At 41.1% G+C, this 26,373-nt stretch overlaps 1 protein-coding gene and 1 long non-coding RNA gene across 2 annotated transcripts in view; one reads left to right on the top strand and one right to left on the bottom strand.

Annotated features, from left to right (window-relative positions):
- aplp1 (amyloid beta (A4) precursor-like protein 1) overlaps positions 1 to 22,541 on the top strand; it is a 29,220-nt gene extending 6,679 nt beyond the window's left edge. Inside the window, exons 2-17 of the mRNA XM_049025137.1 lie at positions 10,360 to 10,539; positions 11,720 to 11,849; positions 14,246 to 14,358; positions 14,664 to 14,857; positions 15,135 to 15,391; positions 15,761 to 15,888; positions 16,497 to 16,571; positions 16,670 to 16,828; positions 17,032 to 17,160; positions 17,390 to 17,489; positions 17,575 to 17,742; positions 18,146 to 18,169; positions 18,343 to 18,410; positions 18,554 to 18,619; positions 18,831 to 18,974; positions 19,353 to 22,541. Coding sequence (XP_048881094.1) covers positions 10,360 to 10,539; positions 11,720 to 11,849; positions 14,246 to 14,358; positions 14,664 to 14,857; positions 15,135 to 15,391; positions 15,761 to 15,888; positions 16,497 to 16,571; positions 16,670 to 16,828; positions 17,032 to 17,160; positions 17,390 to 17,489; positions 17,575 to 17,742; positions 18,146 to 18,169; positions 18,343 to 18,410; positions 18,554 to 18,619; positions 18,831 to 18,974; positions 19,353 to 19,454 — 2,037 coding nt within the window. The 3' untranslated portion in view covers positions 19,455 to 22,541. The remainder of the gene's footprint in view (positions 1 to 10,359; positions 10,540 to 11,719; positions 11,850 to 14,245; positions 14,359 to 14,663; positions 14,858 to 15,134; positions 15,392 to 15,760; positions 15,889 to 16,496; positions 16,572 to 16,669; positions 16,829 to 17,031; positions 17,161 to 17,389; positions 17,490 to 17,574; positions 17,743 to 18,145; positions 18,170 to 18,342; positions 18,411 to 18,553; positions 18,620 to 18,830; positions 18,975 to 19,352) is intronic.
- Positions 22,542 to 25,323: 2,782 nt separating this feature from the next.
- The window catches only part of LOC125748685 (uncharacterized), a 48,368-nt gene continuing 47,318 nt past the window's right edge, over positions 25,324 to 26,373 (bottom strand). Inside the window, exon 3 of the long non-coding RNA XR_007399647.1 lies at positions 25,324 to 25,650. This is a non-coding gene — a long non-coding RNA (uncharacterized LOC125748685). The remainder of the gene's footprint in view (positions 25,651 to 26,373) is intronic.

Genomic DNA, 26,373 nt, shown 5'->3' with positions numbered 1-26,373 from the left:
TATTTGAAGCACTGCAGTGACCAGCTGTAGCCAGGTTACAAAATTCAGAAATGTATGCACTGTGCCGTACACTTGCTCAAGGACAGTCGCTGAGTGGGACTTGAATAAAATCTAAACTAATTAATTAAGGGCTCAGTAGTCAGTGGTGGTTACTGTGCTATATTATTAACTGTGCAGAATTGATATATGATAAATGATGAAAAAATATTATACAAAACTTTTCACAGTTTAATATGCTTGAAAACCTAAATGGTACCTTTTTCAACAGTCTAATTAAGAATAAATGCAAGGAACTATAGACACATGAAATTTGTATTTTAGTTGTAATTATTAGTGTATTTCTGTAGATCATAACACACACACACACACCAAAATAAACATGTACTGACCAGAACATTAAACCCAGCATGTACTCAGATGAGACTCTATGAGGAAAATATATGGTGATGCTCAATTAGTAGAAGCAGATAGCTAGGGGAAGAGAGAGAGAGAGAGAGAGAGAGACTGAGAGAGTGGCACACTTGAAATTCTGCAGGGAGTATGTTGCTACGGTAACAAAGAAGGTAGCTGGGCTCCGGTGGGAGGTGTTTCCACAGCAACCAGCCATGAGTGGCCATATGATGCTGCTAAGAGAGAAAGGGAAGAAGGGAGTGATGGGAGGAGGTGGAACACTAACACACACACACACACACACCCATGTTTGTGTGTATGCTTCAAGCACAATTGTGTGTGTTTGTGTTTGCTTTGAGGCCATAGGAAAAGATCTACTGAAAAATCTGTTAAGATGTCATACAGAGCAGTTTATCTAGAAGTTTATTACTCATGAGTATCTTGGATTCCCTACGATTCAACACCTTAGTTGTAGAAATTCATACTGTTCTTTCCAGTCCCTAATCTTAATGGCTGCTGTCATGAATAAAAAATGCTGCGTAAACACTTCTTATTCCTATGAAGTGGAGAAACCAATTATATGGCATGTGATGTGAGTTGGTGCTTTGTCATTGTTCTTTACTCAAAATGCAACAGTGCACAAAGTGTAAGGTTGTGAGGACCGGCAGGCATGGCAGCGCCTCCTTTGTCCTGGGCTCAGTGTTCGCCTGCCGCTATCTGCCTGAACGCAGCGGCGCTGCAGCTGCACATCCATCACGCCTCAGCACCCAGGAGAATCGCCCTCCGCCCCACTCGCTGAAGAACCTCTCCTCCCCCACACTTACAAAGCTGAATTTGCATACCTGACTCATCTGTCACGTGGGATCCCCATTGGGGGCAGCCAGGAAGCAGAGGGAACACAATGCAGGCAGAATTAAATATTATTTTTATACGTTTCGCAAAGGCAGATAACATACAGCACATAGCCCTGACAACGGAGGCCTTTACCTCTGCTTTCTTTTCTAAATTTACAATGTTCAGTCCTTCAGCTAGGCAAAATGGCCTTCCTCAGCATGGCCTGGCGGCGTCGATGCCCTGTGGTCTGGAATGTCTGTGTTTGTGTCACACTTAGCTTAGCAGACACAGATCGCAGTGTGCTGGGTCGCAGCACTGCATGGCACATTCGCAACCTCCAGCGTGGCCCAGGAGACATAGACAAAATAACAGGGAGATTCAAGGTACTGAAACAAACAGGCTGCCTGAGGCGAGGCACGTTTAGGAAGACCACAGAGTCCTAATCTCCAGAGAGCGACGTGATTTTGCTAAATATCAACCAAATGATAGGCAGACAATGCAACCTGGATAACAGTAGAAGGCTAAGGTCAATGCCAGCTAAAGCAGCTTGTAGCTAATGCAAAATCAATTCCAGTACCGTATTCTTCAGTTCTGACAAGAGGGCATTTAAATATATTAATGTATATTTAGATATGCAAGTTATTTTGAAATCCTTGTCCTGCAGTCCTCTGTGATACGAATAACTGCTGGAAAAAAAGCTTCATCCTCTAAAATCCAATTTTACACGATCCCTTAATCTCTAGTAACCTGTGAAAGGAAGTGTTGTATTTCAGGAAAGGAATAACAGTTTCACACTCAATTATAGATTGAGTTCAAATGATCAGCTCCGTTAGAGGTGGTAATATGGCTAAGCAGTGATTTGCAGTGTTCCTTTCGAAAGCAATAGCAATCAGAATAGCACCCTTCAGTTTGCACTTGGTTGCTCATCTTTTGTGCTTTGTGTCATTTTCTCTATGAACAGCGGAAAAAATGAACAGAAGCCCCTATTCTGCTAATGCCTTTGGGGTGACGTTGTCACAACTGGGCTGGTTATCAGCTTAGCTCTGTATACAGTGACAAAGCGATGGTTTCACCATGAACCTCTGGTATTGTTTGGTTGTTCTTACATGTCTGTCTCTGCTTTGTAGGTAACTTATTTATTGCTTGCTACTTTATACACCACTTTTATTTTTGCCCAAGGTGCAACAAATACCCTGCTAAACAAATTTTTTGCTGTTGCAATGTGCAGTCATGTGTAGCCATGTGACATTGGCGTTAGAAGCTGCCACACATCGCATGCGCGATGCCAAGCCTTTGTGCTTGAATACGTAGTGTGCCTAGAAAGCATGCATACTGACCGTTCTGCTAGTGTTGCTTTAAAGGATGAGGACAAACTATGTAAAAAGCATCCTCTAGAACTGGAGTCAGAGGTAAGGCTATTCATTTTTGTCTCATTGCTTCATGATGGTGTCAAATTGTCGGCTGTGCACAGAACTCTGATCTGGACCAATATATTAAATTCATTAAGGTTCACACAAGCCCATTAACTGAGGTCTATTACTGCCGTGTCAGCAATGGTATCACGAATGCTAGTGCACATGATGCTGATCATTTGAGTGTAGCATGAGGGCTGGTAGGAGTGTGAGCAGCCAAAAACAGAGAGGAATCGTGCTCATTTTCATTTTTGCTGGGAAAGGGCGCTTTGTTTTTCAGAGGCACAGGAGACTTCCTGTGTTCCTCCATGCATGCAGACGTCAGGGAGCTCACTTTGTGCATGACGCACACAACACCTTCTGTTACAATGTGGGAGTCGAGGAGAGCAAGAGGATGCGGGACTGTCTCTTTTACAGTGATGCCAGCTTCAGTGGAACTGCACTATCAATATTATCTCCCCTGCTCAAGGCCAACGGAGCAGTCCTCTTTGGTAGAGTCTCCCCCACTTGGATTTTAAGTACTAGACTTAAAATTTGACAGAACACGGGTAATTTAACCAACAAAAGATTATTACTGTCATTATCACAATGTTCATCCATCCATAAATGAAACACATTTAGCACTGATCAGTGTCAAAGAAAGAAAATAAGAAGAGAAAAGAATGGCTGTTTAAGAGAAATAACATGAACCTTGGATCTACTTTTGCATGTGTAATTGGTATCCATCCATGCATTTTCTGTGGCTATTTGTCCTATTTAGCATCTTGCAATCTACAGTCACTAACCCATCACTATGTGTAATCAGTATTAATCATTAATATCCATGAATAAGAATATAGCATCTTGGAGGTTAAATCGTAATAGTAATATATTAGTAATGGGTATTAGTAGTAATAGTAATTTTATTAGAGAAAATCTTACTTGTATCCCATACCGACCTCCTGAGGTTATCTGAGTGTGCATGCAGCATGAGTAATAAGAATGTGTACAATTAATCTGGAGTGAGATTGTTTTGGAAGAGGACTCATTCGGTTCAAGTGTGATTCTTCATGTAGGCCGGTCCAGATGGTGCCATTCTATGAGAGAAACACCTCAGCTCTGTCTCCTACATTATGTCATAAACATCTTGCTATGCAAAGGTTATCTTTATACAAATCAGGATTTATTAATCTGAAATATGATGTAATGTTTTAAATACTGAATTTCCTTTGGCGAAATTCAGATATTCGGACCATAATATCGTTAATGATAATCATGTTCTTCAATATGCCATTAGTTATCTGCATGTTCTCAGGAGACCAGCAAAAGTGCTTCTCTTGACGACAGGCCTCAAACTTGGACCAGGGTTAAAACCTGTACTGTGACACCTTCTGAAGAGTTCAATAAAATGTGCTTCTGTTGTTGTGGGCAACACAAGTACAAATATGAAGCAGTGCTCATTTTATCCTGCTCTTCAAAAATTATTCAGTGCTTCATTTTTGCAAGCGTTATCTTTGCATGAAAGTGCTTTTCACCAGTGCCATTTTTCTGAATGACCTCTAGGGTATCAGAATGATTATAGTCCATCTGCTGTCTATTCAAACAGCTGGGTTTTGCTGAAACAATTAGGGTAAAATGCACTGATTAACAACACAGCCCAGTCAACCAATTCATTATTTTGGGTAATGGTCAGAGGGTGAAGGGGTTATGATATTTTAAAATCTCCTGGTATCTCAGTCATCAATTCATCAGCACCAATTCATCATTCATTGTCATTTTTTATTTAGGTATAATTTTGATCTTCTAGCCAACTTAGATCTACAAACTTTAGGCAATTCCTGTTTGGGTAGGGTTACCATATCTTGTGAGATGAAAAAGAGGACGTGTCCAGGGATCAGAATAGTAATGAGTTTTCACATTCATCAACTAATCAGGTAGCATTTCTCTTATGAATATTCATGAATTTCCCCTTTACAGCACCTTGTAAAATGAAAATTTGCATCCGGGGAAACCTGGACATATGGTAATTTTACAGTTAATTCTTGTTTTACTAATCCTATAATAAAACTTACCGAATACTAAGCTAATATTTGTTAAACTTTAAGCAGACTGTGCAATTGACAGTACACAAAGAAACAAAATGTCAACATGCCAGTGATTTCTGGAAGCTGACATCACTCATGCGCAGTGTAACATGTAGGGGTGTGCATTTTGTTCAATTTTTAAAGTAAATGTGTGCAGAAGCCTTGCAAATGCTGTGTGATGATATTGAGTGGCTGCCGTATATAGAAACTTGGTGCCTTTTCCTTCACTTGGTTCTCCACTGTAACTTGCAGCACTCGGTCATGTAGATTGCAGCGCTAAAGATGGACAAACCAGTGATTTTTAAAATCTGCCCGGACACCCGGACAGGGGTCCAAAAAGAGGACATGTCTGGGGAAACGCAGACGTATGGTAATCCTATGTTTCGGGTCAGCAGCTATAATGTTCCATTAATGATATAATTAGTTAAAAGCAGATGAATCCATATTGTAATTTAAAGCAGCCGTAAACACCATCGAAGACTGACGCACCAAGAAAGAGAATATCCATCAGACCCCTTGACAGGCACATAAATGAAAAATGGTAAAGGAATTAATGCATAATTATTGTGATGACAGTGATAAATGCTCGTGAAACTTTTGATGATCCAGACTACAGACACAGTTGCACAAAAACCTATGGGGACTGCGCAGGATGGAAATGCAAGTGAGGCCTGAATGAAGGTCTAGGGACTGCTGCAATCAGCAGAGAGGGTGGGTCAGTGTAGCAGGCACTCCCGCCAGCAGACCATCTGTGCTGCTGAGAGCTACATGCACAAGCAGCCCGTCAGGGTTATTAATAAGCAGGGGGACCAACCCACATTTCCACTGCATGCTGGATTCAGCCCTCACTCTGCTGGTGTCAAGAGGTTTCGGTGATCTGAGCAAACCTAAGTCAGGTCTCCATAAATTTAGCATCACCGCGCTAACATTAATCTGCAGTTGTCTTTGCTATGCAGAGTCACGTTGCAGTTGGTGATCCTTCAAAGGAGATTTACTATGTGACTTTTCACTGTATTATTAAGTTACTGAGACCCTGTACTGGTGTGCATTTATGGTTGGACAGGTAAATGAATGGGTGTCAACTAAGTGGGGTGTTAATTGGACTAAGCTGTGTCGCATCATGCTCAGACAGCAAGAAGAGGTGATGAACTGTGAGGAGCCCCTCCCATGCCTCCTACTCCCAAGCCTTCCTCCGTTAGGAGATTGCATCATTTCATTTCATGAAGTCATCCTGAAAAGAGGGACAGGTGATGAATATTTAATTTGGCAGCACTGTACTATGCGGAAGGATGTGCACATGCACATCCTACATACTGAGTCCAGGGTGCGACAGCCGCAACTGATGTGGATCTCGGGAGAAAATGCCATTATTTTTTGGTCAGTAAACTTGCCCTGCTCTGCTGGGCTTTGATGCATAGCGATTCGTCATAGAAGGATGTGAGGGAAAACACAAGCCCAGCGAAGTAGAGGCTGCCTCAATAAGCAGTGAAATGACATACATGGAAAAACAGAGGATGGGCCGGGGGGTGGGAGGGGGGGGATGCTCTGCTGGGAGCACGGAGGGGAAGTGGAAACCAATCAATGCATCAAGGCTTGTGTCAGCAGCCAACTATTAATGATGAGATTGGCATTGCAGTGTGTGGCTGTCAAGGCTTTCCTTGTCTGCTTGCCTAGCTCCTTCAGCACAGAGGTCTAATATGCCGGCATCTTCTGGGGGGGGGGGAGGCGGGTGTGCATTTCTAAGCCAGCTTTGTTCGCCCATTGTTCACCCATTGTTTACTAGGGTCTAGTTTAATTGTTCAGTTGAGTCAACTTTGGGGGAAGACAAAAGTTCTTTCATGCTGATTTCTGTATTTGTCAACAAATGTTCATTATCTTTCAAAAAACAGTATGAACCACAAATTAGTAATATTAGCAGTGAATCATCTTCTTATCATTGTAGCTCTGTTAAGACCATACAGTTATTTGTGTAGTTTGGCTTTTGAATAGAAGAATAGAAAGAGGTGACTAGATTACGTTAAAATACTGGCCTGTAAACTTAAACCCCAAAATAATTATAAATTTAATTTTAATTTCTTCTTGTGTGGACCGGAAAGGTGAATCCCCATAATGTCAAAATAACAGGTTTTTATTATACGACAACCTTAATCCCTACCCAGCCCTAACCAAATAAGTAACCAAATAAAATATGAGACTTGTGACATTATTGGTTTTTGATTGCAGACAGAGATTTTCATAAAATTGAGTTTCCGCTTGTGGGGACTGAGAAAATGACAAAATAGCAGGTTTTTATCTCATAATGGGGACACAATGTAATAAATGTATTAATAAATAAATAACACACACGCACATATATGAAATCTTATTTATAATCATATATTTTTATTGGCTGGAAATGGTCTCCTTCTCTAAGTTCCCATATACCCTCAAACTTTTTGTCAATTACACAACTCATTGTTTTCCTTTTGCCTTATTGGTCTTTCCTGATTTTTTTCTGCTCTATTTTCTTGCCTGATGTGCACAAAACTCTGGTGAGAATCTAAATTTAATTTTGTATGAAATACAAATGACAGCATGACAACAGGATAAGGAGGATTACTTTTCAGTTTTAATGTACTTTATTTTTGGTTTTTCAGATACTAGTCCAACTGCAGGATACTTTAAAAATTTCAAAATAAAAATACCATATCATCATGAGTTTAGATCCAGATGGTTTACCCAAACAAGGCTGTCATAGTGCTCTAATCATCCATCCATCTTTCAACTGCTTAGGCAAGGCATAGCATGTTAGACTTGCATAGCACTTGAACAGTGGGCCTGTCATGGGCAGGTGGGAGGGGTGTGTTAGAGAAGATGTTTGCAACCCCATTGCTGCTGTCTGTGTCCTCAAATCACAACCACAATGGTGTTGACGGCGGGGTCAGTGTGAAGAATTGTTCCTAAACTGGGTCAAAACAGGTGCTTGATTGGCTACAAGCAGAATTATGCAGCTTAAAAAAAGAGCCACCATCTTTGTTCATCACAGCTACCTTGGAGGCCTGAAGTTTTAATCTAATCCTGCATTAAATCTGAGTCAAGGATTTATATCACTGCTCATCCTTGCCTGTCTACTTTGTAGCTTTAGGCCCACGGCTTGAGAGATACTGAGATGGGTTCGCTATTGATCGGAGGAGCGCTATGATACAGTTGCAAGCGCATAGCATTGATTTTTGACAGGGCGGAGGCGGGGCGCCAGGGTGTTTCAGCTGTGGGGCAGAGGGGGCTGGCAGGTTATCTTCTCAAATGTCCGGAAGTCTTTCTTGTGGCGTTGACCTTCCCAAGTCAAAGAGGCTGGTCGGTTCAGTCTTGGCCTGTATCATTTTGACAGCGCAGAGCAGCCACTCTTGAGAAAGCAAGCTTTACATCAGCCTAAGTACAGTGATGTGAAAGGTCTGCATTCAGTGTATCTAGTTGCTTCAGCTGTAATTTTTTTTTATAGTAAAATACCTTAATATTTTAATGTTTAAGTATTTCTTGGCACAGAGGTCAGGATTCTGGAGCTGAACAGAAAAATCACCAACCAAGGATTGATTATGTTCAATACCAAGGTCTTTACCTTAGATTCAGTATGAATTCTCAGCGCATTGATTGGAACCCGCCTGAACAAGCTTGAAGCCTTTATGCAAATTCAAGAGATTCTTCAGTTGTTCCATACCATCCAAGAAAACTCTAATACCAGGCCAGAGTCTTTTACATTTATTACATATTTATATACGTATTTTATATTTTTGTTTTCCTTATACATTTGAATTACAACTTCTAAAGCTTTCATGTCAGACAAACAGTGTAAGACCTCCTTTGATCAGACATGACTCGCGTCATGCTGTGGAGTGTCTGGAATCTAGTCGGTTACTTGAATGTCTGTCCATCTGTCTGAACACGCATGTTTTCCTTCATTTGTATATAAAACCGTACTCAACAGAGTATTTCACAGCAATTTCACACACCCTTTGATCCAACTCTTAAGCCATTGCCTTTTGGTCTCAGGTCAGTCACCGTAATAACTGTGGCTACAACAACTAATCGATAGCCTTGATAAAAATAGTTGCCAAAGAATTTTATCATTGATTGGTTGCATTTTTGTGGTTTGGTGTGTAAATTGCATATAATGACATCACCACCTACCAATCTTAATGTTGATATTTGAAGCCTAGCTCATACTTCACTTTCCCACATGCTGTTACATTCCGTACACAACGCCCAGACTCTTGTGTACATATTGCATTTGTCTGTGGACACAGATGATTGCGATCAGTGCATGCATACAGCAGTGGCAGACCATCAGAAGGCAAATATATTGCAACCAACACAAATTCAAGCAGTGTAGTGAAATGCGTAAACCTCTATGAACTGTTTTAAAATTGTTAGTAGGCTTGGGTGGTATCACAGTAATACATTTGGCAAATTTTATTGGCAAGATTTCAAAATGCCAATATAACTTTGCAATCATAGCAAGCTGATTATGGTGGAGACAGCGGATCATTGTTTCCATGCCACTTTGTCACTTTAAATTCAGATCTCTACACTGTGGAAAGTGTTTTTACAACTGAAAAAATACATCTTGAGGTTTTTTTCCAAAAAGCATTTGAACTTTTCTTTAAACCCTGTGCTTTGGCCCAACTAATCAATTAATTGATTTCCTGCTCACTTTATTAATTAATGATCAAAATATATATTTTTTGCAGCCCTAGAACCATACCTTGCCTCTTTACTTCTGAAATGTACTTGATGATTTGGTTATGAATTGTATTTAGTGTTAAAAGGAACATCGTGTGTGATACATGGTTTGTTAATTGGTATTTTTTCTCCGCTGGGTTATGTGTTTCAGTCCCCCTTTTAACCCCACCTCCCTATGTATAGTGTTAATGTGCTGTAGTGGCCCAGCATTCAATGAGCTTGTCTTAACACCTGCCTCACACCATCCTGACATGCCGGTATTTGTTCTATCCTGGCGTCCCTGGAGTGCTCCTGAAAACAGAGCTTGGAAATGCATGGATCGATAGCGGTGTGTGAACAGCTGGGGGTGGGGCTGGGGGTGGGGCAGGGGGTGGGGCAGGGCCGGGGTGGTTTGGGGGTGCAAAGATGAGGGCCACGGCGACCGTGTGTCACATCTTTGTCATTGCAGGGTTTTGGCACAGACATATTGATTTCTACAGAGCCCTCAAGGGGACAGAGTATAATTTTGACACAATTTTGCATTCCCTTGCAAAACTTCCATAATAATTTCTATGGAAATGAAGCCATAACACTATATTTGTGCATTTTCGGACAAATTCAAAGTAAAAATCAAAAAGGTCACCCATTAGCGATGGATTTGTTGCTGTTGAAATGCATGAGTGCTTAGCATATATAGGTCACAAGACAGGATTGTGAGGATACACAAAAGTATTCGCGGGGGGATGCAAAAGTTTTGTGAAAGAATACAAAACAATTGTGAGTGAATGCAGGACTCTTGAAATTAAAACAGACTATATTTTAATTATATAATGATGCTATAACCAACCCAGTCAAAGTCAATAACAAGCCAACTAGCTAACCTGATTTTTCTCGGCCTGTATTACAATGGTAATGTCAACTCTCCACCTCTCCTCTCCCTCCTTCTCCTTCTCATATCATTCCAGGCTCTATCCATGGCTGAGGTGAATGAACCAGGCCCCCAAGCAGCAGAACCGCAGATCGCAATGTTCTGTGGGCGCCAGATTCTGCACATGAACCTGGAAAGTAGCCAATGGGAGCCTGACCCCCAGGGAAGGCAGGGCTGCTTCACGGAGCCCAGCCAGATCCTGTCATACTGCCAGGAGGTACAGCTCCATGATTGTGAAATGCCCATGCATAACAACAGCACTGTACAAAGGGAGGCTTATCTTCTCCTGTACACAATGTTCTCTTCTTGCGATAGTTTGTGTCATTCCACCATTGCTCAAGAAGCACAGCCCTACACCGGGATTGTGCAATACCTTACACACCCTTTACTTCTATCAAATAAGTTCCATGACATGCAACTATTTCATAATTTCCTTTTTATGTACATCAGAGGCGTTCATACAGAACTTATTAAAAGAAGGACGCTTATTGTCCAAATGCAACTACAGGTAGGTAATGCAGTCTGATGCTGCTCTTAAGTCATTGGGTACAATCAGCATGACACACCCTGACCAATTAAAAGGGCTGAGAGCATGGAAAATTATTTAGCAATTTTTTTTCATTTTTTGTGATAAATGTTTACTCCCTTTAAGATGCTATATCATATACCACATATAATATATTGCACAACACACCCTTTTTATGAAATGAAAGAAAACAAAATGTATTTTATTGAATGCTAAGTTTGGTCTTTCCTTTTCCTTTTCAAATGGGACTAAACGTTTTTATACAAATATGTTACGGGGCAGAAAAAGAAACATCCGCGCTCCATCTCTTTTCTGCTCTCTGCCTGACACTGATATCTCCCTAGTCACCTACATTTCTCTCTAGCCCATATCATAAAGTATGTCCCCATCCATCAATGTCAGAATAACGTAGAATCCTGCGTCTGAAGTTACTCCTCTCCTAAACAATATGAGGCGCCGTGTTCACTGAGGAAAACTATGCCATCTTGTGGTGAAAGAAGATTTTGCAGGAAAGTAGTGCAAAACTGTGGCGCTAACGCTGCAATTTACAGACTCTGTTATATGTTCTTTACAATTCTAGTTTCTCTATTTTACACGGATTTCCGTAGATGAAAGGCATTTATTTACCTGCAGTTTTGTGGAGTTACATGACACCCCCACCTTCTTAGTGCCTTTTCTTGGCTGGTATATCTTCCCTTTTCTTTTCCCTTATCTCCCTCCTTCTTCTTTCCCACCCATCCTCTATTTTTTTGTCCTCCCATCTCATCTTGTAATGTTGTGATAATGTGCTACACAAAAATAAATTTGTTTGTTGTTTGTTTGTTGTATCTTTTACTCCACTCCTAACTGCCTTCCCTGTCTTTATGTCCAGATGTATCCAGCTTTGCAAATTTCACGTGTGGAAGAGTCTTTAAACCCTGTGACTATTCCTGCCTGGTGTAAGAAAGGCTGGGGACACTGTCAAACTCATCCCTTCATTGTCATGCCCTACCGATGTCTAGGTAAGTAGCTGCCATACTCATCTTAGTCAATTTACATCTGTCAATTTATTATTATTATTATTATTATTATTATTATTATTACTAGTAGTAGAAGTATACCATTTCACAGTTGTCTGCTTTAGACATGCTCCTGCTGCATAGCTTCTTGCAAACAGAAATTGCAGAAACATAACATTTAGTGCAATAGATATTGTTGTTCTTTGTCGCCCCCTGTTGGAAAATGTTTTTAATTCTGCAGGTAGTGTAAGTCAAAACCCATCTGAGGTTAAAGTATAATTTGAAAAGACTATTTTAAAGTTTTTAATCAGTGTCCTTTGGCAGTAAAATCATAAAGATGGGACAATAAAATTAAAAAGACAGACTGCTTCAACCTGTCCTACCTGTTTTCAAAAATCTTAGTCAGTCTTGCTTCAACATGACTAACGCGCTCCAGAAAAACCGCGCTTTCAATAAAATTGCATACTAAAATACACATATCCTATGGGAAAAATATGGTTACAGGAATGCGAATCAAAACTTAATAACTCAAATGAAATAAATTAAATAATAAACAGTTATGCATTGGTTCATGTACAAAATTTGATCGATGAACAGATTCCTCAACCAGATGACTTTTATATTAGTGTAGCATCAGTGGGGCGCATGTCCCAGCATGTCCCAGCATGCCCCAGCGTGTCCCAGCGTGCCCCAGCGTATCCCAGCATGTCCCAGCGTGTCCCAGCGTGCCCCAGCGTGTCCCAGCATGCCCCAGCATGCCCCAGCGTGTCCCAGCATGCCCCAGCATGTCCCAGCATGCCCCAGCGTATCCCAGCGTGTCCCAGCGTGCCCCAGCATGTCCCAGCATGTCCCAGCATGCCCCAGCGTGTCCCAGCGTGCCCCAGCGTATCCCAGCATGTCCCAGCGTGTCCCAGCGTGCCCCAGCGTGTCCCAGCATGCCCCAGCGTGTCCCAGCATGCCCCAGCATGTCCCAGCATGCCCCAGCGTATCCCAGCGTGTCCCAGCGTGCCCCAGCATGTCCCAGCATGTCCCAGCATGCCCCAGCGTGTCCCAGCATGCCCCAGCATGTCCCAGCGTGCCCCAGCATGTCCCAGCATGCCCCAGCGTGTCCCAGCGTGCCCCAGCATGTCCCAGCATGCCCCAGCGTGTCCCAGCATGTCCCAGCGTGTCCCAGCGTGTCCCACCATGTCCCAGCGTGTCCCAGCATGCCCCAGCATGTCCCACCATGTCCCAGCATGCCCCAGCATGTCCCAGCGTGTCCCAGCATGCCCCAGCATGTCCTGCGTGCCCCAGCGTGTCCCAGCATGCCCCAGCGTGCCCCAGCATGTCCCAGCATGTCCCAGCATGTCCTGCATGCCCCAGCATGTCCCAGCATGTCCTGCATGCCCCAGCATGTCCCACCATGTCCCAGCATGTCCCCGCCTGCAATTGTAAATAGAAGAACTACAACAGGCAACTAACGAGGACCAAACCCAAATACACAGACGGGAAACACAAGGTTGTAAGATGCCGAACTGCAATATGCACACGGTGGAAGATTTACACACGCTAAATACACGTGAGGATCAGACCAGGTACACACGTGACAATAAGGAAATTCAACCATTAACATTAACAACAACAACAACAATACAAGGGTTAAAGACTATTAATAAAGACCGTGATTTTCCCCGCAAGCAAGTCTCCATGTCTCGCTCTGCTGCAGTGATGCCATGGGCCATCATCGCCGCACTATATTGTGTTTGTCTTTAAAGTTTTCTCTATAAAAACCAGAAACAACAAACAAAAATTATTGTTTGGTAGTCTTGTGAACAAATGAATTGAATTTCAATGCTTTCTTATGGGAAAAATTGCCTTGGTTTGCGTACAAATTGCTTCACGACCATTATTATGCGTGCAGGCACCACTGTATAGAACAGATTTGCGGCTTGATATCACATGTTGTAGCAGGACTGACTATGTGTTTAGATTTAAATACTTAATTAAAATACATACATATCAATTTGCACTTTTGTTAAAAAATAAGAAGAATGGAGGATAAATTCAGTGCAGCTGACATTTCACTGCAATACACTGTGCCATGCTGTTCCACAGGTTTTTATTGATTCCGGTTCAAACTTGAAGCTGTTCAGCCACTGGAAATATTACTCTTTACCACACAGATATTATTGTGTTAATTTCCTCTCTGAAAGAAGTTGATTTATAGTATTTTTAGTTTAAAATTTTTAATTTAAGGGATAGATTAATTACATCATAACCTAAAATCTGTGTAAATCTTTACCTTTTTTTATTCAATGAGTTTGACAATATCAGTGTAAATTTTTAAAAAATGGTTTAGGATCTTAGTGATTTCACTGGAATTTTCTTCCTTCCCCCTGGTCTGTCTTGCTTTGCGACAGTGAGAGAGTTTGTGAGTGAGGCTCTGCTGGTATCCGACCGCTGTCGATTCCTACGCCAGGAGCAGATGGAGACCTGCGAAAGCTCCGTGTACTGGCACAACATCGCCAAGGAGGTGGGCCCAGACGGCCCACAGTACAGCTGGGCGCAGCTCAGACACTCAGCATGGCAGCATAGGCCTATTAAATATACAGTTCGCATAGGTCTCCCTCCATCTCCTTGTCACATTTTTATTCCTCTGTCTCCCTGCTTAGTTAAGGAAGGATATACTCTTTCTAAATTAACCGTCCTTCCTGGCATGACTGTGGGCTCTTTGCAACAGTGTAATGAATAAACAGCGATACAATGTGGGTGGGTGGGTGGATGGATGGATGGCTGGATGGATGGATATTTTCCATGCTATCTGCTGTTTCTGTGCAGGCCTGCACAGCAGACAGGCTGGAGCTGCACAGCTATGGCATGCTCATGCCTTGTGGTGACCGCTTCCGTGGGGTGGAGTATGTCTGCTGTCCAGGGAGGGCCAGCTCCAGCGGGATTGGCGAGGCCGCAGGGGACACCCTACAGCTCGGCTACCAAACTCAGGCACCGCTAGCTACCACCTGGATCAGCAACAGGTGTGTTTCTGTTGCGTCTTTTTGCCGGATGGATGCAGATTTTAAATTTGCGTCTGTGCCCAGAATCCCATGGCCAGTATAATAATTATTATCATTGGACCCTTGAGAAGGACCCTTTACTATAATCTTGGCTTTCATCTGTGTGTGTGTGTGTGTGTGTGTGTGTGTGTGTGTATGTATCACATGGGAGAGCAATGTAAGATATGCCACCTGTACAATGAGAATTAAATAGAACGATGAGTTTGAGATGAGTAACGTTGAGTCTTCACAATTCTAGGGCCAAACTGAGTCCTCCCACCCCTAGCCCTTCCACTGAGGCTGAAGTGTACGACGAGGACATCAAGGAAGAGGGTGGGCGGGTGCAGGAGCAGGAGGAAGAGGAAGAAGGAGTGAAAGATGGAGAGGAATATGAGTACCCCATTGACCCCAGTGCCTACCAGACCTCAGACTACTTGGACTACTTCTACTATGAAAAGAATGGCCAGGCCAGCCGATGGTCTCCCACAACTGCCCCCCTAAGGAGAGGAGACAGCTGTGAGTGCTGTTCACATTCACAGGCCGTAGATTCACTTTGCAATACTCCCGAGTTTGTTTTTTGAAAAGATGATTTTTTGTCCAAGTGTTAAGAGGACAGGAAGTCAAATACAAAGCACACATTCTCCATTTCATCATTCATCCCAATTGCAAGCGCTTTCACCTACCATCTTCTTGAATCTAATTCCCTGTCCCTGAGTTTTCATTCTTCTTCTTCCAGTGATTCACCTCCAGTCCCACATCAGCCTCTGTAGTTTGCAAAAAAAGACGAAAAAAGAAAAAGCTATTTCTGACCCTTGAATGGCTGGAACTTCTTGTCACTTATTCTTTTTCGAGTTGAGTTGCTTATATTGCCAAACTTTCTTTCAGTTCCGACGCCACGGCCGACCGACGGGGTAGATGTGTATTTCGAGATGCCGAGTGATGACAGTGAGCATGCCAACTTTATGCGTGCCAAACTCGATCTGGAAGAAAGGAGAATGAAAAGCATCAATGAGGTGAGAAGCTATAGGACTCACAGGAAGCATAAGGGCAGCGGAGCATTAGAATGAGGAAGCAAATGAAGTGAATAGAGCATGGGTTTGTTAATGATGCCAGATTAATTAAAGCATGTGGTAGGGCGGCTCAGTGGGCAGTACAGTAGCCTCTGGTCCCTAAGCCTGGGGATTTGAATTCTGCCCCTGTTGTGTGTGTGGAGCTTGCATGTTCTCCTTGTGTTCCTTTGGGTTTCCTTCACAAACTCCAGTTTCTTTCCTCAGATGAGGAGCATGTTGTAGTTGTACTGGTGTTGCTCTGTTATATGACTGCTTCAATGTCCCTTGATGACCTGACCCATTGCCCGGAGTGACTCTACCTTATAGCCCCAGGCTGGTTGCCACCTTAGTTAAGGCTCTGCATTAGAAATCTCCAGCAAGTACCAGCTCCAATATGGGACTGAACCTTTTTGCTTAATTTTGATTGACTGATCAAGCCCTTTAGCATCTTTTGGCCTTTTCAACAGATATGTCACAAAGACAGGTTAGTTGACATTGTATGGAGATTGCAGAGCAGACAGGTCTTCATCTGAGCCATGTGTTACAGTAACTCATTGTGTTTACTCCTTTAGATCATGAAGGAGTGGGCTGAGGCTGACAATCAGTCCAGGAACCTGCCTAGGTCTGACCGCCAGGCCCTCAACGAGGTATAAAAAAGAGAAAGGATGATGAGAGAGATGTAGAGTTTTATTTTTTTTTTAAGTCTTTAGAGTTTTGTGACATGCTCTCGTTTGTTTTTGTCCAGCATTTCCAGAGTGTTCTTCAGACCCTTGAGGAACAGGTAGCTGGAGAGAGACAGAGGTTGGTGGAGACACACCTAGCCAGGGTGGTGGCCACTCTAAACAACAACCGTCGGCTGGCTCTGGAGAGCTACCTGACCGCCGTGCAGAGCATCCCTCCCCAGGTGAGCCAAAGAAAGGATGAAAGATGGGATGAAAGGCAGGAACTGGACTGCTGGCTTAAAATAACTGACTGGTGCCTGAATCGCTGATCTAACTGTTGTTCAACTTATTGATTATGACTAATTTGTAATGTGGAATTCCATCCATATAATCATTGTGAATGTATTCTATTTCTACTCCAATCTCTTCCCTTTCCACCCAACAGCGAGACCGTGTGCTCCAGGCCCTGAAGCGCTACATGGCTGCAGAACAGAAGGACCGCAGACACACCCTGAGACACTACAGGCACATTGAGGCAGCGGACCCCCAGAAGGCCGAACAGATGAAGTTCCAGGTAATATTTTGAGGGGGGGGGGGGGTTAGGGTTAGAGTTTGTTGCTAGACATGAAGAATATGAATGTGAGAAATAGGGTTATAACCGATGGTACTTAGACTCTCAAAATATAGATCAATAAATACAAAAAATTTATCAAAAATAATTTATAACTGACAAATATCAATCAGCTGTGTGCTCTAGCTCTTTTTGTCCATTTTTGAAGCTTTGGTTCCCTGGTTGTGTGCAGGTCTATACTCACCTTCATGTGATCGAGGAACGCATGAACCAGAGCCTGGCCTTGCTTTATAAGGTCCCCATGCTAGCAGAGGAGCTGCACGATGAGATCCGTGAGTCTGTCTACATCCCATCTTCTTTCCTTCTTCTTTTCCCTAAAAATGTGTCAAGTAAAATTCACCTTCTCTCTTTCTGCAGAAGAGCTGGTGAAATCAGAGAAGGGAGACATCAGCGAACTGATGACTACGTCTTTCTCCGAGACGCATACCACAGAGGAGCTGCTGCCGGCTGAGAGCGAGGAAGAGAAGGATGACGAGGAGGAAGAGGAGAAGGCCTTTCAGAACCGGCCATACCCACCGCACTTTGGTACGTATTCCATTCTTGTTCCTTCAAATGCTCATGCCAGCTATAGTGTTTGCTTCCTGGGAAAACAGAAGACTAATGAACTGGTGAGTCTAAAATAATATCAACTGATTTATTGATTAGTCATTACTTTAACCAGTTTATTGAATGTGGTTTTCACGTACACTGATCAGTAATAGTACTTATCATGTGTCACAAGGCAAGTATACTACAGGTTTTCTAAATGTGATACAGAATGATGTATTCAGAAATATATATACTAGCAAATTAAATGTGTGAGCTTGCCTTATTAATCAGATTTATGAATATGTATGTTCAATGATAACAGCAATGAGCAGAGTGACTAACTGGTTCTTATTCTCCTTGCATTTTGTTTGTCCCACTCTCTCTTTCTGCATACTCAAAGATTCCCAGCCCATCAATAAGAAAGGTCAGTAGTGGAGGTATTGGACACCCAGTAACAAATTTTCCTAGAATACAAAATGTGATTTCTGTTTTTGCTGAATAAGATGGTAGGAGGTTCAGTGTTTTGGAAACATGACCTTTTTTCCTGCACATCTTGCTCTTGTGATAATAGTACTCTTGTTTTTTGCTCTAAAACAGTCTCTGGAATGGACGAGTATGACTACACCACAGCTGAGAAAGTCCCAAATTACGAGTATGAAGAAAAGGTGAAGAGATCCATCGCTTTTCTTGCTTATGGCAAAAGAATATATACAGTATATACCTAGCAATGACTCCAATATTGTTGTCCCTCTCAGTTCATACATAGTGCACATTTTTCAAATGTTGTTGTGTTTTGGTATCTTGCTAGGTAAACTCTTCTGTAGAACTCAAGCAAGTAGTATACAAGTCACCTGGTATCCAGAGAGATGAGCTGGTAAATATTCAGATAGAATGATTTCAGCAAATCTGTTTTGTTTTCCTTTTGTGGAATTTGTGGAAAGTAAAATTGATTCTGTGGCTGACCAACCTTCACAATTAAAGTGACTTCACCACGTCTTTTCACTGTTGCCTCAAGCTAACTATACATGATTCTATGATTCACCTTTTATTAATTCATTATTTTTTTTTTTGTGTTCACCAATTAGCAACCAGATGCCCTGGAGACATTTAACCGTGGTGCTATGGTGGGGCTACTTGTGGTTGCTGTGGCAATTGCCATGGTTATGGTGATCAGTCTTCTGCTGGTGCGCAGGAAGCCTTATGGTACCATCAGCCACGGTATAGTCGAGGTAGGGACTCAGAAATGCCATTTCAATTTTATTACCACCTCAATTGTTTAAAATTAAAGAATTAGATTTCTGGTATCTGGAGTACTAGAATCAATATTGTAACATTGAAATTTTAGAGAAATAGATTTTGTGGTTTATTAACTGAGGTCGATGGAGAATAGACTCAGTTCATATGGAATCGCGTCCTGACCTCATATGCCTTTAGAGTTTGCGAAATATATGTAAACTCCTTCTCTCCTCTATACCAATCAATTATGTCAGTTATGAGGTCCAGCTGTTTCTTTTCTTTGTTTTAAAGTTATGAATGAGATTGCATCATTCCCCCCCCCCCCTCTCTCTTCCCCTGGCTGATGTGCGTCCCTCGCTGGCATCCTACAGCAGGTAGACCCAATGCTGTCCCCAGAAGAACGGCAGCTCAGCAAGATGCAGAACCATGGCTATGAAAATCCCACCTACAAATTCTTCGAGCAAATGAACTGAAAGGGATGGATGTGGCCACCTGGTTACTCCTGCAGCACTGGATTCCCTCTCCCTCTTTTTCTCTCTCTCTCTTGCTCTCTCTTCTCCCACCGAGGGGCATCGAAAGCACCTCTCATATTCCGATACGTTGCTTTAAGATCAATAACAACAACAACAAACATGACAAGCAAGTAAATTCCCTTACCTCCCAAACCCTTCATACATTTTTGACAGTAAACATTCTAAAAAAAAAAATAACCACCATCTTGTTTTTGTTGTTGTTGTTAAAAGCCGCTGATTGAGTCTGGTGTGGCATGTTTTTCATTTGTAATTTAAACATATTATCTAGTGTGAGAACAGGGGTTTATCACGGAGATGAAGATTCTGCGAAGTCTCGGAAATCTCCCTGTTTGTATGAATCAGAGTCAGTTGTTTAAAAAAATATATTTTATGTTGTACAGTAGTAGTACATTTCGTGAATATAATTTTGATTATAGCTGGAAAGTTTTTTTCAGTGAAATACTGTAACAGGAACACAACAAAAGCTCACATATTGTGCACTTAATAATAAACCCTGACCCTCATTCGCCTTTTAGTAAATAGACATTCCTGTTGTGACCCCCAATGCCACTGTAGTAGATTATGAAATCCTACTTCTAAAAAGGAAAAACTAAGAAACAAAGTATAACAAAACGTGTGTGTGTGAGAAAAGTAAAAGATTTGAGATAAAACTTTTTTTGCTCAATAATTTTTAATTGGGTATAATTGCATCATTATTATGAGAAACTCCCGTTTCCTAGAAATCCATAAAATAATTTACATTCCCTTTTAGACATTTAAATTCAAGCTGTAGCTGCCAGCTACAAATGTGGCTCAGATTAAATTACTGAATTAACCCAAAACATTAACTGTTTCTCGTTTTTGTTTGCTGCTGCCGCCTAAAAAGTCTTTAATCTATAATCAAATGTCCTTAATTAAAAAAAGCATGAAAATTTAATGTATAATGCTACCGTATTTGTGTTGTTCCTGTTTTTGCTTTTTATATAAGAATAATGTTGCAGTGTAATCAAAAATATAAATACAAAGGTAATTGAAAAATGTAACCTTTCGTTATTAATTTGCATCCGTGCAATGTATGAAGATTAAAAATAACAAAAAAATTACATATCATACATATGTATTTACATATATATGTATGTATATGTACACACACATTTTATATATACAGACACACACACACAGATATATGAAAACATACACTTTGTGCTGCTCAGAGTGGGAAAGAATTTTTAAAACATGGCTGATTGAAAACGGACTGTTGTAAAAACCAGCACAGCACAGATGACAGTGTAGTTACTTCTGACTGAATGTATTTTAAGTAGACTTTAAGTTCTTCAAATGTGCACCACCATATAATAGATCCCTTTTTAGGGAAAATTTATTAATGAGCTCATTACACTGTAGGCTTTTTGGATTATTCTAAAGTTGTTTGTTTCTTTCTGAAAATAAATTAATTGTGATTTTTATTTGCATATAACAATGTGGTGCAAATCTGGAGTGCACAGAAAAACATTTAAGTAACGTTCGATTTACAATGACAGGTGGCATTTTTAATATAGTGAATCTTAACACCGGTCAAAGCCCGAAGCCCAGAATTATGTAGTGTTAAATGACACGTCAGCGAATCAGGCATCAGAGGAACAGCGTGTGTGTGGTATTTTTAGGTGTTTGCTGTTAACATCTCTATTCTTGCACTGCTATAGCTCAGTAAGTCTTTATGCATTTCATGTGATGTTACGTAGTTCAAAATAATCCACTTGAAATCTTAGAGACGATAATGTGGAATGTTTTTTGTCAACTATAGATACTGCCTTTTTTGATTTACACATCCCACGAGAAGAATCGGGTCATGTGATTAAGAGGATAAACTTGAGTCTGTTGTAACCTAATGAACATTCTGTCTTTGTAAATAAGAATGAGTGGTCTAGGTCAGAGGCCTTTTAGAGGATTTTAGACATTTCTTCCTTCCAGATTAAGCTCCTTTGTGAACATAGCTAAACTTAGGTGGAATGGGTCACTATGTCTCTACTGACCAGAAAAGCATTTATGGACTTTTGAATCTACCATTTAATTGCATTGTTTTCTCAGTTTCTACAGCCAGGTTTTGTGGTCACTATAAGCATATTCTATACATATTCTGTAATGTGCGAAAACGTGCAAGTTAAACGTTCATGTGTGAGTAAGATTCACTGGATTCATTGGAATCTACTCTATTGTGAAATAATTTGTTTTGAATAATCTGCTTGTTTGGGCACAGGTGAATGAAACATGGAAAGAAAATATGGAGAAGCATACAATTCAAATTTGTACAGCCTGTGTTACTGAAGGAAATAGACATTGTTAATGGAGACCCAGCCCAGCTCATTCTTCATGACTATTATGAAAATTCAAATATAAAGTGACGTGATGAGAGGTTTGCCCACAGGTGGGGGTTCAAGTCTAAGTCAGTTTCCTACCAGCATTTTATGGCATTCTGCTTTTAATGATGTTATTTTAGAATTATATTTTATTTAAATTTTGCACTCAAATGAAGATGAAAATAATGTGAAACATTTACATTTCATTTATTGTGTTGATTTTTCCATACTCTTGAATGATGAGATATTACACATTTTATTTTTAATTTATAATACACAACTGTTTGGATTGAGGGTCATGCTTTTTGCTCTTTGGAGTTTTCAACCGCTTGAAAAATTTATAAACTAATATCACTCCTAATGGATTTTTGCTATCTAAACCAAAACCAGAGTGAGTTATATTAGAAGACATTATCCAAATAATTAAATATCTTACCTTCACCCAAATTATCTTATTGTATACGTTTCTTCACAGCAGACCTTCCAAAACCAGATATTGGATTTCTGCTGCTGGATTTGGCATTGTAAATAAGAAAATTATACCATGGAGTAAGCTGATCTTCAGTCCCATCCCACACTGGACTTGGAGAAGTCTGAATTATTTTGAATATTTTGTTCTGGAAAATTACCATGTATTGTAGGCCATCTGATTAAACAAGTCAAATAATAAAATTACAAATGACCCACAAAAGACTGGCAGTTGTTTCTTTTTGTGTATCCCTATTGAAAACATAAGAAGCCCTTAATAGCTTTTGTTAGAAAACTGAATGAAAAGTTATATTTTTCTTTCTTATAATGTTGCTTGCAGCTATGTCAAAAAAATCTGAAGAGATGTCATAGTTGTCACGATCCGTGGATACGGGTAAGGCGTACAGGCAGGCAAGCAGGCAGAAAGCAGGCGAGCAAGCGAAGTACGGGGAAATACTGGGGATTTATTGGGGAACAGGAACCACGGAAATCGACGAACATCAGGTAACATCAATGACGGACAATCAACTCTGGCAAGACAAGGACTGAAATAGACAGGACTGATTGAAAGTAAACGGACACAGCTGGGTACGATCAGGGAAGCACAGGTGGGTAAGCAGGGGGCGTGGCATACACGAGGAGCGACGGGCCGGGCATGACAATAGTGAGCTATTCACAGATAACTATTACAGTCCATTTCCAAACAAATGTAATGTGATGACCTGTCCAGGGTTTAGCTCCAAACTGAACATGCTCCACTTCTGGACAGGCAGCTATTGATGCATGAATCACTTTAACATATCCTCAACCAGACTTTTGTACGTTTCTGAATAAAATTGTGCCTATATACCTGCAATCAGTCATATATTTTCCACTTACTACTTTTCTCTAAACGAAAAACTGTAAACTAGTGTAAGTGTAAATTCTGCATGCACAGTGGCACATTAATATGGTTGGAGGATCAATGTCTATCTTTAACGAATCAGATGATGATCTTTGAGCAGAGCATTCTAGTGGTTGTTTTTTCTCCAATTCCAAAACAAAATCCAAAACTCAAACTCATCAACGGGAAATTACTTGGAAAACCAGAACAGACAAATCAATACTAAAATTGGAATCGGAATTGTAAAGTCTAGAAACAGGTGGGAGGTCAGAACACAATTGGCAACTAGCAATCAATGCTGAAAAATGCCCAGGATGGCATGAATTCATAATACCTCATACCGAACTAATGATAACAATCAAGGTTTAACTAAACAGAAAATGCTTAAGAGGTAGATTTAATAAGCTGATGAAGGCATTCGGGGAAGGGAATGAATCCCAGTCCTGGATCAAATGTTTTTTTGTCAGTACGAACGGTCCAATGCTTTTAACAAATTATACAACTTTGTATTTGGTCTCCCCTGCAAGCTTTAATAATGAGACTAATTTATTTAGATATTTTAGGAACTGTTAACACTTGCGTCCTTTAAACAATTTGATGTCTAAACAGGAACCGACTGTTACACACGTTCTGGCACTCTGGGTCTCTAGATATTAGCTGGGCCTTCAGGTTTACCGTCCATGTGTCCTTCATTAATGTCTCCTTGGTTACCTCTCCATATTTTATTAACTGGTTAATTACCCTGCTAGTCGTAGTCCAACTTCACGCCTCACGTCATTATCTTCGCGTCAGTTACCTGTGTTGACCATTTAATCTGCATCTTCCATTGGGCTCACAGTCAAATCTTTTACTCTCTCGCTAGTGTCTGCAGTACCCGCTTCGTCATGGTGTGCCACACCCAGCCAGTCCCTCTTTGCGGTTCCTTCATGGCTCGTCCTCAGTTTCTCTTTATACATGAGGCTCACAGGCTAGTGAGTTGAGCATCTGTTGCGTATCTTTGTGGTCAAAGGTGCAGGTGTTGGTCTGTGTTCCCTTAGTTGCATGTATCTACTTTGATGGTCCTCAGTAAAGCCTCCTTGACTCTACATATGCATCCTGCTCTCCCTACACTTGTACTTGTACTCAGCATCAAGTCATTACAGAACTGGCTCTAAAAAGATGTCATTTTCTTTTCATTTCTAGGTACGTAATCTGGGACCGTAATCTTTCATTGGGTTTGTCACCTCACTGCAGACTGTTAATCTAACCCATCTGTCACAGTAAATGAGATTCTGTATATCTGTCTATCTTCCATAACTGCATATCAGTTGCAGACATTACTTTGTACGTGATAAGCAGTCTACTCAGACTCACACATTCACCTAACCACATGGTGTAAATCCATAGTGTTATTCTCTGTACCATGGCACCACCTGCTCAGGAAAAATCCGAATCAAATCAAAACTTCATGGAAGAGGATGGGCATCTTTCCTGGGCACAATAAAAAGAAATTGTCTTGTGTGAGAGTGGAAACAAGAACCAAGTGAAATGAGTAAGTGGTCCCATCACCTGATTTTGCAGAGCCCTACATGGGCTAGACAAACACCCCGACAACGATATATATCTACTCTACTGGACAAATAACTTTATGATTTTAATCTATGAATATCTTTCCATCCTGCTGCTCATGCAGGACAGGTGACAAGGGGGTCTGGAGCCTGTCTGAGGGAGATTAAAGGAGATCATTCCTAGAACACGTAAGACTACAACATTGCAGATTATTCATATATAATTTTCTAAAAACATGAACAATATATATCATCAATAAAATGTATAACTTAATGTCTTCTATTCACTGAAAATGTGAAAACTGAAGCGATCCTAATGGAGTATGATTGATAGTGGCTTGCATATTATTTAGGAAAAGCAATCAAACAGATCCATAGGATATAGGGACTGGAGGATGATGATTTTATCTATGAAGATACTAAGATATTAACATGAATGCAGTCAATGTCTTTCTACATGAATTTTACCACAAAATTTGCTGTGATTTTTTCCAGAGCTGTAGCTGAGTTATATGATGAACCTTATATTCCCAGGTTTAGTTTGATTTTTAGATAAATGGATGGGTGGATTAATGTTATTTTATTCAATTCAATTCAATTTTATTTATATAGCGCTTTTATCAACAGTCATTGTCACAAAGCACGTTACATTTAACCGGCCAGAACCCCACCAATCAAGCCTGAGGTGACAGTGGCACTCCCTCTAGCAGGAAGAAACCTTGAGAGGAACCTAGACTCGGAAGGGGACCCCATATTCCTCTGGGCGACCGAGGAGCATGAAACTGCATTCATACTGAGATTCATTAGAGTTCATATAGTTGTAAAGTCCCAGTTGGTTTCATGTTGTTATCTCTAGGAGTCCAGGTGCGGGTTCACACGGTGTAGAGTCGGCTCGGGATCAGCTTGGAAAAGAGAAGATGGAGAAGAGTTATTGCCCTACACCTAACCTAAAATAACTATGGCAGCCTGGCTAAAAGAGAGACCTGGAAGGAAGCACAGACATGAGGGTTTCCAGAGATTTTAGCGTCAAGCCAACCTACCGTCAACAGCTTAAGGGTCAGTCCGTGCCAAATCAACCAATGTCCAGAAAGGTTCCATGGGCATCATTCCTGATTTTGATGAAAACTTAGTATTTTGATCCTTATAGAGAACACTGAAAATTCGGCAAGTTTTATTGAAAAATTCTGATGCAGTCCAAAGTTATGGCCCTTTCAAATTTGGGTGCCACGCCCCTTTTTTGCACTCGCATATAATTCATAAGGGTTTTCAGGAGACAATATCTTCATTTCTAAGCATGCTAGAGGGTTGAAAATTGCTCGACAGCACCAATCCCCCCTTTCACCTTTAATCTCAAATGACTATGAACCTCCAGATTTCCCATTCACCTTAGAAAAGGAGATTTTACAATCCAAAACACTGACTAAAGAGGTACGTCTTAAGCCTTGGCTTAAAAGCAGAGATTGTGTCTGAGTTCCGAACACTAATAGGATGTTTATTCCATAACCGCTCTTCCCCGAAAAGTAACGTTCTTTATTCTGGGTATGGATAGAAGACCTGCATCTTGTGATCTAAGTGTTCGGAATGTAGTTGCAAATGAGGTCACTCACATACTGCGGTGCAAAACC

Source organism: Brienomyrus brachyistius, chromosome 9 (assembly GCF_023856365.1).
Source record: "Brienomyrus brachyistius isolate T26 chromosome 9, BBRACH_0.4, whole genome shotgun sequence".
NCBI lineage: Eukaryota > Metazoa > Chordata > Actinopteri > Osteoglossiformes > Mormyridae > Brienomyrus > Brienomyrus brachyistius.
The sequence above is the reverse complement of the archived record's forward strand: the minus strand, read 5'-3'. Positions and strand labels throughout refer to the sequence as shown.